The 11,485-nt window shown below is 39.8% G+C and overlaps 1 protein-coding gene across 2 annotated transcripts in view; it reads right to left on the bottom strand.

The window, feature by feature from the left end:
* RPRD1B (regulation of nuclear pre-mRNA domain containing 1B) overlaps nucleotides 1-11,485 on the bottom strand; it is a 47,278-nt gene that overhangs the window by 27,199 nt on the left and 8,594 nt on the right. For both annotated transcript variants that reach the window (XM_072403752.1, XM_072403753.1), the window contains exon 2: nucleotides 1,460-1,589. In XM_072403752.1, the coding sequence (XP_072259853.1) occupies nucleotides 1,460-1,589 (130 nt within the window). The remainder of the gene's footprint in view (nucleotides 1-1,459; nucleotides 1,590-11,485) is intronic.

Raw genomic sequence — 11,485 nt, forward strand, 5'->3', positions numbered from 1 at the left:
ATTTGAATGGCACATGAGTGATCAGAAGGGGAATACCGGTATGAATGGCACATGAGTGATCAGAAGGGGAATAATCTTTCAGAATCTTTTTCTTCTAGATTTTCCTCCTTTAAAATTGGGTGCGCCTTATATTCCGGAGCGTCTTATACGGCGAAAAATACGGTACCTCCTCAACAAAATAAACAATCATTCCCTGATGAAGCAGATTATATTTGTGAAACGCGTTGGAAACAATATGGTTGATATCTAACATTTACTGTATGATACCTGCATTTGTGACATTATTACAACTGATTTGGACATAAATTTAAGAGTATATATATTTGGAGTTACTGCTCCATGATTGTCTTTTTAAATATGTATTGAATAAATATAATAATTTTTTATCTATGTTGTATTTTGTCTATGCTGCCTTTAAAGTCCCAGTATTTGTTCTTGTACGATTGGTAAATGGGGTACATATATATATATATATATATATATATATATTCATTCTATTAACTCATCATCCATTCAGGTTACATTCAGAATTTTTTACACATATTTAAATACATTTAGCACATAGTATGGAGTTTGTACATATATTGTGGAATATTTTTTCTAAATCCAACTGCCTATATCCATCTTTTACAACACAGCAGAAGCCTGTTAAGGACATTCAAAAACGCTTTGTGTGAAAACAAAGATGAGAAGAACGCCCTTGGAATATAACAGCCCAAACCTCATCATGATGCTGTTTGCTGTGCAGCGTCTTACAGAAGTGTGACCTGGCCCTAAGAGACATAATCACCACTTTAACAAATATTTAAACAGGAATGTAACTCTTTAAGGGCAGAAAAAAATGTGTAAATTATATCATTAGATTGAACTTTCCTTTTTGTTTTTTTGCTGCTGCCTCTTCCATCTAAGCTGTGCACAGCTATCCTTTATAATTTCAGATTGACATACAGCTGGGAAGGGTATTGAACTGTGTCAGAAACCTGTGTTTTATTGCTTTTTGTGTCACCATCCGACTGTATTTTAGGTTGTCAGACACAAGTAAAAAATGAGGCAGCAATTAAAACACATTTTATAGTAGGGTGGGAAATAGTTAGAACCTTTGTCAGATGTTAGGGCTGTATGTGTCCCCAAATAGGAAGCTGTTCTCTTACTATTCAGGATGACATTTTCATAAAGGGCAATAAAGACGGCATTTAAAGTTCTAACCCTTTTTCAATATAGGTTTTTGCTGCAACAACCTACGAAATACTATTTAAAAGTGGCAATCGTGACCACAAATGTTATTCTGTGACCCTTGATGACAAGTGTTCAGAGTGGCTAGAAGGAGTGGTAATTGGTGACTCCATTTAGAAGACTACGGTATTGCAAATATATTTTAAACAAGCGGTTAGCTAATCACAAACATACAAATCACAATCCTATGGGATGTTATACAATAAATCATTAACATGATCTTTACCTGGAAACATGAGAAAAGGCATCCAGCAACACTTTCTCAAATTCACGGGTGAATTCAGGACCCTTGCGCTTGCTGTTCTGAATCACATCATTGGCCAAATACAAGAACGTCAATTTTCGTCTTGATTTTGCTGAAAGCAGAAAAAGTTAAAGAACTAATGTTACCAATACTGAACACACATCCGGTGTGGATATATGTAACATATACTTCTTGCTGAGACTGTTACCTAAGAAACCTACACACACACATACTTACCATTTATACAGGATTCATCACACCGCTAGGGCCGTTCATGCCTCTGAGCTAGGTACAGCTCTCCCCTGCAGGCTACTTTTGACACTAATGCTGTTTATAGATCCACAAAATACTACCTATATTACAAAGCACTGCCGCTATTATTTTTAGACATTTTATGCTCCATTTTTGTAGATTGGTGCTGGGCTCTCAAAGCCGAGGGACAAACTGATGTCACCGGAAGCTTTGGTCTCTAAAACAGATGGTGTGGGATTAAGTATGGAGTAGAACAGCCGAGAAAAACAACCATTTCCTAACTTTTCTCGCCCACATGATCTGAAAATGCCCAGCTCTGTGTGGAGTAGTAGCAGAACCTCATAAGACACATCTCAGCATGGTATAAATAGATGAAATACAAGGAGTATGTGTCATTATGTTCAGCAGGGCTATAAAATGATGTAAACCATTTTACCATGGCAGCTGCATAAAGAACCCAACATTTGTGGGGTGCACAGGTAAAGACGCACACGGGGGGGGGGGTAGAGCAAGTTGGATTTAGGGAGCATGCAGTGGTACTTTAGATGGAACAGAGTGCTACTTCCCCCTCTTCTTAGATTGTAAGCTCTTCTGGGCAGGGTCCTCTTTTCTTCCTGTGTCATTGTTTGTATCTGCTTGTCATTTGCTACGCCTATTTAATGTGCAGTGCTGTGTAATATGTTGGTGCTATATAAATACTGCACAATATATCATTATTTCATATTTCCCATTGCGCAGCAAAAGGCACGTGTGTGTGGTTCTTCGGTTTCAGACTGATGGCTGACTGGAGTGCTACACAGACACAAAGAGCAGGATCTCAATGTACACTGACGATTAAATGACAACCACTCCATTAGGAATAGTGCTAGCTGGATTTTCAGTCTGTAGGAGCAACTAGAGCAGATCTAGTTTTGGGCTTTCCTATTAGTCAGCCCATCATTCTATGTATAGAATAAAGCATGAAATGCCCTTTCCTTGAAGTGCAGCTTAATTCATTTTTGCCACATAGAAGGACCCTTGGATATCGCTATAACGCTGCAGAGATTCTTGCTTTCCCTGTCTAGCAATAGGCTGAGAAAAATATAGAATATCCCAGGAGCAAGTAAGCTGAATGATGATGGCCATAACAATATAGGAAAAAGGACCAGTGTTCTTCACAGACGCTTCTAACAGGGCGCTTTTTAAAACAACCCAGCTGTTTTTGGGTGGTTACTGAACAGTTGGGTCACAATACACTGGATACCCTCCGCCTACATTTTTTTCCCACCCTGCAAAAAAAAAAAAAATCCATTGTAGATTGAACGTTGTAGTTAGTTTTTTATTTTTTGTTACGTCTGGAGTTCTGCTTTGTTTTCATTATTCATAAGGATGAATCCCCTGTGACACAATACCACAATGTGCCATCATCTCCTAGTAGAAGGTTACATTTTGTATCCAATAGTTTGGTATGAAAATTCCACATGCTGTGTATCGGATAAAGAAAGCCATGGCGGCATTTGGACGGTGATTAGCAATACATCTGCATTGTGATTATACCAGATAAGGCCATTCACTATTGCAAAGCAGGGAGTGCAAGTGTCGGGAATAGCACTTGAATCATCAGACATTGCCGCATGATTGAAGCAATTGTATTGCCACGGCAACCTCCATCAAATTACTGAATTGAGGGATATTAAGTATGATTAGAATGAAGAATTTATGTGTTTTGGAGATCAAACATAGAAAATCCATTTATCCTGAATGCTGCTAGTCTAAGCGGTTACTGGATATGTAATTGCATTCACAATGATGGTGTAATCGCCTTGAAGGGTCGTAATATAGAAAAGAAAAAAAACAATGCAGAACGTTTTGTTGTTCTCATTAGTACTCCTAATAATCAAGGACACAAAAATGACTTTCAGCACTATGGCCTGAGGGCGACATGTCTGCATCCTAATATACATAGCGATAATTTAAAGCCCAACCTATACAGCCAGGAGCTCTTCTAACTTTAATAGTTTTAAGTTATCAGGTTTAATAATAGTTTATAGTTATCAACAATTGCTAATCAGCTACTTTTAGTATCACAAGTCCTGCTTCCTTAAGTAGACACACGGTTTATACTGTAATACAAGGATGCTGGGAATGTAGTCTGGCATCCATTGTTCTTGGAGAGATAGAACCTGTGGTGTGCTATAGAGTGTTCTCTATGGACGTACTGAAAAGTTGAAGTGGAACTAATATTCTCTTTTAAGCTTCCATGATCAGGAAAGGTCATTATTGCAGAAAGGGCCAGGGGATGTCCTGTCTGCAATAATCTGTCTTACCGCTTTCAGTTTCTGGAGATAAAGCTGAGCTGTGCGTTGCATCCAGCAATCCCAGCTTCCCTTGCGTGTGCTGGAGTTTAAATGCACTCTCATGAGCCTGCGCAGGAGTTATGTGATCCCGGCACAGCTAATCAACATAAAAAATAGTCTTGGCGAGAAAGAAGAGAAGCAAGATGGTGGTACCCTGAGATGGAACACAGATATATTGGTCAGCAAGGTTAAATTCCACTTTGAAGGACTAGGTGACAATACCTGTTGCTAAGCCACCCCAGCAAGGTGCTCCTTCATCACCTCCCTTTCTACAGAGGTCCACCCCCAGTCAATGCTGGGGTCAGAAATTACCAGAAAGTGATATTACTGCCCACATGGCACTGTTTTGGCATACAGAATTTGGAACAGGCCATTTGCTGCCTTTGTACTCCCTCTAAAATTCAGAAAGCCAGATCTGTTGTTTTTAATGGCAGCAACAATGGAATGTGGTTTGCCGAGTGTAAGTTGTGACAATATTTCCTTTAGAATACAACCCAGGCTAATACTAGCCATAGACAGGTTAATTTTGACATGGAAACCAATATCCAAATGACAGCAAACACCTCTTCTAGATGATGTCCAATTGTTTGTTGGGTGAAAAGCCCTTTCCATGTGCACCTTGCTGTAGATTGTTTAGAGTGGTTGCCATTTTGGTTTTGATTATCTCGTTTGGGATACAACCCAGTCTAATATTAGCAATAAAGAGGTTGATTTTGACATGGAAACCAATATTCCAATCACAGCACTATATTCTGGGTGATGTACCAAATGCACATTTACTTCATCAGAATGTCCAAGACATAATTTATGCTTACGATCATATGCTTGCTCATAAAAGTACACAATAACTGACACCTATGGTCGAGGGAAACAATTGAGATTTCAAAAATAAATAAATCAAACACCATTTTTAGCTGGTCTTGTCAGTTATCTGTGTGGTTTCTCTGCCTCCTCTTTCTGCCAGCGGCAGTCATTTCTCTTGCGATTTTCTGGCATTGCATGCTTCTCATTTGTGTTGGTTCAAATTCTTCAATTTAAAAAAAAATAAAAAAGACTCGTCTATGGAGAGCCTCAGGACAAACAACACCGCAACTAACTGAAGAGCACTTCAGGCAAAAAGTGAAATCAATTACGAATGTCAGAGCTATTCTGGAAACAAAGAAATTGTGGTGAAGTCAGAAAGGTCATATGGTAATCATCTGCTAGGTTCTACACGGCTCTCCACATGTGAGATGGGGAGGTCAGCTTCCTAAATCTGTCTGTGTCTTCCTGGTTTACATACCTATATAATCCTCAGATTTAGGCTACATCAGGGTTTTCATAAACAAGCAACAACCGGCAATGGGTAGGTCTGGGAATCTGTTTCAACCATTACCAATAGGTAAGCAGAAGGGGTTCTCGAAGCCCCAGCATGAGTGTGAAATAGCACGTCAAGCTAGGTGTATATAGGCTTGTCTGTGGTAGGTGAATTATTGATTTTCGGTTTTCATTGAAAGATGTTATCAGTCACCACCTATTTCATTATAACACTGACTGAAAGAACAGCTCAAAGCCGATACCTGGCAATCCCAGCTTCCCCTGCACTTGCTGGTCATCCCCGCCAAGCAAGATGGCTGAAGAGGGAAAGGCGGAAGGCAAGAAGGAAAAGGATAGCAGTGTTCCGAGACACAACTGGGACAGGCAAGTACAGCAGTTCAGCTTTAACACAGTACGGCTCCTCAACCTTTTCTGCACCATGGACGGGGGTGAAAGAGAGGAGAGCTTCCTCGTCAGCTGCTGTCTTTACAGCAAAAGGAGGGATCTGTCCTCTTTCCGGTCATTTTGTTTAATAACGCAAGCCTGCATATGTGATGGGCTGACCAAAATGACAGGAGAGAGCACGAAGATCCTTCTTGTCACCTTGAAGACTGTTCCTGACAAGGATGGAAGCTCCCCTCCTCCCCTTTTGTGCTAATACCTGCAAAGTGGCAGGGTCTATTTAAAAGTTAATTTTGGCTTAGCCTTCCACTCCCTCTGCCTTTGGAGGTGCCCAGCTTAAATATTTCACTTATTTATTTACAAAGACTTGTTTTTTAGGCCTGATGCCATAGGTCCTCTTGCTTTCCGATAAAATCCCAAAGATAGGAGGTCCCTAACGCAAAGAATAGTGCTGCAGCACCGCTCCCACTCACCACTAGGCATCATTTAACCCTAAAGTCTGAGGACATCTTGTGGAGAGGAGGGGTACTGCGAACAATTGCTCCAAATAGAATACAAAGACCTGAGCTGCTTTTTTACATTTTAGGAACTTGATGAAGGCTCAATTTTATTGGAGAAATTTGACTTGGAGTTGGGCTTTAAGGAGTCTCTGAATGCTCGTCACACAATACTGTTTTCATGAAAGTTAACTGTCTGCAGAAAATTGTTCTGTCAACTGAACAGTTTACTGCAGATGAATAGCTTCCCTGAATGCAATATCATGAATGGCATACCAAAACTGTAATTCCTCACAGCATGTAGGACTGTGTCAGCCGATGCCAGCCCCGAAACTGCACATAAAACGACAACTAGGAGAGAGAGTTAGATCAGTCCTCCTGAAAACAAATGGTAATGTATAGAAAAAGCAAAATGCAAGGGGCTAAAAAATGTTATTGCAATATATTGAACCCCTGTATCATGATGGGCTTCAAATCACCAGTTATCAAAGAAACAAAGCCATAGAAATACAGTATCCCTATAAGATCCCCCCCCCCCTATATTCACAGCATCTCTTAGAAAAAGTCTTTACTATGATTTTTCCCCATGGTACCATGACAGGATCAACATCTAAATCTTCATCACAGCTGGCAGGTAGGTGGTGTTTACTGTTTTTTCAACTGGGATTATTCGTTTTTAACATAAGCAGCATCTGTTTAGCAGCCTATGAGTTTACAATATGTTTCATAGGGACATTCATTGGGGACGGAATGAGCATGGATTCCTGCTAAGCCTGGAAAGATTTTACAATAAATAAGTCGTAGTGTTCTTTAATTAGAACATAGAATGAAAGAAGTGGCCGAGTCTTGCTGTAGGTGACGTTTGAAGTAGAAATGCTAGTTCTGGGTCATTTTTTTTTTTTATTATTGAAAATGATGGAGTCTTTAACAGTTGGTACCAGAGATCATAATTCTTTGGGAATTATGCAGAATTGAGCTGGAAGGAATATTTAATGTTCTTTTCTGTTGCATATTTTGATCAAGGCATTTTACCTGCTTGTAGCTCCCTTGTACATGTCAGCTGATTGTCGTATGCGACAGATCATGCTTGCCTTGTGCGACAATCTGGATTGTGTACAGCGCCCCCTACGCCTTTCACCAATCCGTTAGGGCAGATCTGAAACTACCTACTGTTCTTTCCCCCTCCCCTTTCCATGAAACAAAACGGAACCAAGAGTACAGTGCTCATTTGTTCATCTGTCAATGGAAAGGATCACAAAAGTGTCTCCAGTGCCGGTAATCTGACGTCTATCCAACACCTGTATGGGGCATAATGGTCATCAACATAACAGGGATCAGTCATCGGACCAAAACTGAAAAACATAGGCTACAGGGTGCTGCTCCGTCTTTCTCCCTCCTCCCCTCTTCATAGAGCAAAACTCCACTGTATGTATAGCGCTCCTTCAGTCAATCTTGAAGGATCCTTTCAAAAGACAATTATTGAATTTGTGTACGCAACAGAAAACAATATTGTAAAGCACAGTTACTGTGGCGTAATTCTGAGCAGGAAGTAGAGCCTGCATATGTATAAGATACAGCTTTTACTGTGCATAATATAATAATATATAAAATATAATATATATACACAGACAAAATTCCTTCCATCCACCACAGCAAATGAAGCATTTGAGGTAGCAAACATTTCATCCTTGAGCCGGCCTATCTGTGTAAATCTGGCTCCATTTAAAAGGAAATAAAAAAATGCCGCAGGGGTAAAGAAATCAAGGGCTTATGGGGAAGATGTACTCATCCCTTTAGCTGATGACATTCACATGTATATCATACAAAATAAAAAGCACCATCACACACATCTCTAGCACAGCTCCGCAGTCACAGCGGAGCTCATTTATCCATGTTTCATGCAAGTACGATTCATGTTCATATTTGATACATAAGGCAGATACACAGCCATGAGCAATGTATGACATTGCTTCTACCAACTAACTGCTAGGACAATTTCATGCAGCAGTCAGACAATCTAATCTCATTCAAGTGTGATAATCCTCACATAATATAAGTGCTTGGGGTGTGTTTTTATGGTAGTCTAATAGGATCATTAGGTGCATGGCATGCTGCTGTGTTGGATGTAGACACAGACAGAAGTGAATCCGGGCAGAGCAGACAGATAAAACTAAGTTGTGTCATTGCTGTTTCGGAAAGATAAAACTCTGTTCAGCACTGCCTCTCATTTGCTTGTTCGGTCTCAATGCTTGTTACCTTTCTGGCATCATCATTACTTGCCTGAAATTATAACTAGATGCCAAAGTGTCTCATTAAAACAAAAATAATATTAAATATTATTAAGGGCCTTGTCATTGTTCATTATACCAGTAATGACAGTGTTCCCAATTGTGCAGAATGTCAATGTCATTAGCTCCATCCAAATTTGCTACTAGAATTTTAATTGTACATAGGTATGATTGAGTCAGCTGCACATCCAGTTCCATAAGAGGCCAATTCTCTCTTTGATTTTCTCTACAGCTGTAATCTTTTACTTCTTGGGAAATCCATGTCAGGGGAATATGCACGTTGTTGTAGCAGAGCTGCTTCTGAAAATGCTGGCTGCCTGGATTCCTCTGGCTTCAGTATTTTGTATTACTGTTCTGATTATGCAATCAGTAGGCAAAGCCACAGCTCTGGGTCGGCACTTTTTCCTGCACAGTGACAAAGAATTGAAGCCAGCAGAACAGAATGACAGCCAGTTAGCAAGGAATGTTAGAATGAGAGGTCAGCAACAGCATGGTGCACTGGTATCAAGATTTCAGCTGCTCTTGGTTTTATTTGCCAAACACTCAAATAAAAATAGATTTAGTGTTCAACCCAGGCATTTTTTTTAACTGGGTGGGAAACAAATGTAGGTGTCCCCTGTATTTTGACCCAACTGTTCAGAAAAGTACAGAAAAGTGCCATCTGGTTACAGAAAAGTGCCGGGTGGTGCAACCGGCTAAAAGGGGCTGGGGAGAACACTGGATAGATATATATATATAAAAATTACACACATAACCTAGGACCTTAACATTAAAAGGATATATAAAGAGGAACTAAACCCAAAAGTGCCTAAAACTGCTCGGTCATGAGCAGAAGGATCACACTAGAGTCTTCCGGGATGCCTGACGTAGATATCCTGGAAGGCTTTGCGCTCCCATTCATTCTCAATGAATTAGGGGGTGGTGCTGCACTCTTTATTAAAAAAAAAAAAAAAAAAAANGAGAAGAGACTCGCGAGGACACCGGGCGCTGCAGGTAAGTACTGGTACCCGGCGTACAAGACGACCCCTGACTTTGTCATAGATTTTTCGGGGTTAAAAAGTCGTCTTGTACGCCGGAAAATACGGTATATATAAATTACACACATAACCTAACCTTAACATTAAAAGGATATATAAAGAGGAACTAAACCCAAAAGTGCCTAAAACTGCTCGGGCATGAGCAGAAGGAGCACAGAAGAGTCTTCTGGGATGCCTGACGTAGATATCCTGGAAGGCTTTGCGCTCCCATTCATTCTCAATGAATTAGGGGGTGGTGCTGCACTCTTTTTAATAAAAAAAAAAAGTGTTGCACTACCCTTTTATGTAAAAATGAAATTTCTGAGTTTAGGTATGCTTTAAAGCCAAATCTCATGATCTCAGCAAAAAGAGATTCTAATCCATGTCAAGTTGTAGAAGAACAATTCAATATTTTCTGCTGGAAATGTCAGTATAGCAGGCCCGAAACCCAACTACTGGCTAAGGTACTCACCCAAACCCCTCCATAGAGCAGTCCATACCTTTTTTTGTCAATCAGGTACTTGGCAGTTCCTAAATACTGCTGAGGACTCTCCGCAGCTCTATGAACTGCAGTGTTCTCTCCGGACCCTTGTAGCTGGGTGCACCACCCAGCACTTTTTAGTAACCACCCGGTTGTTTTTGGATAGTTAGTGAAGAGTTGACTCACAATACAGGGGCTTCCAACCGGCTATAATTTCTTCCTAACCAGGTTAAAAAAATTTCTGGGTCCAACACTGAATTGACACCCTGGGCTCATAGGACATGGTGCTGAATAACTAACTAGTAAACCCAGATGAGCAGCAGCAATGCATTGCTGGATCTGTAAGACCGCAGATGACAGTATAAGCAATCGTATCAATTGTTTATTTTTTTTTTTACACTATTGGGTTTACAACAATTGTGACTAAAGCAGAATTGGGCTATGAAATTTCTAGACAAACCCTGACACCCCCACACACATTGGTGCAATGCAAGTACAGGTCCAAACTTTCTGTAGTGATCAGACAACCCTGTCTCAGCTAAAAAAAAGACATCCCGAGCAGTTTTAATAGTCTCTCAGAGTAATCAAAGAAACCAAAAACACTACATGGGAGTGCACTGCAGAAGAGAACTCTGCTGAGAGCTCACGTTAAGTGGTAGCATATTGGACCCCTGATAAAAATGCTGCAGCTATTGTAGATATGTACAGTACTTATGGTTTTTTATTTTTTACATTTGCTTTAGTGCAATGATGTGCATATTGCAGAAGTAATTTTATCTATTAATAAAGATCTAAAAGTTATTTCAGTCATTTCAGAACTTATCAAGTAAAAAAGTACAGACAGTGCCTCCATTAGACAGCTCACAGATTTTTGATAGGATAAAAAAAAATTAAGGTATATTTTCTTAATGGAGCACAAATTAAAACAGCTTTTGTTGAAAAATAGATTCTCTAATTGAATTAGGTCTCGCAGAAAGTGAAAAGTAAAAGTGTTTGAGAATATAAGGCGAAGCGAGAAATAATTTCCAGAATTGAAATAATTTATTCTCACCTGAAACACCTTCAAAGTTACCATAGAATACGAATGGAGCACCGATCACTAAAAAAAGGTTCTATAGGTCACTTATAATTGGGCAAGACGGGGAACTTTTAGCCTTTTTCTATAAACTGCCTGAAAGGCCTTTATTACTCATACGGATGTTTTTCTTTTTATCTTATCGATTAAAGAACAAAATATATGGAAAAGCAGATTCACTTTACTGGCCTCCTTCTCACCAATACAAATGTTTGCCAATTCTTTTGTCATAAATTTCCTCCCCTATTCCTTGACATGAATGCAATCCCAAGCAGAAAGTTCCAATTCACATCCCATCGGCTTGTGAAGATATCAGAGTTAGGCTACGTACACACGCTAGATTATTGTCCCTCAAGGACAAATTG

Source organism: Pyxicephalus adspersus, chromosome 3 (genome assembly GCF_032062135.1).
Source record: "Pyxicephalus adspersus chromosome 3, UCB_Pads_2.0, whole genome shotgun sequence".
NCBI classification, from domain to species: domain Eukaryota; kingdom Metazoa; phylum Chordata; class Amphibia; order Anura; family Pyxicephalidae; genus Pyxicephalus; species Pyxicephalus adspersus.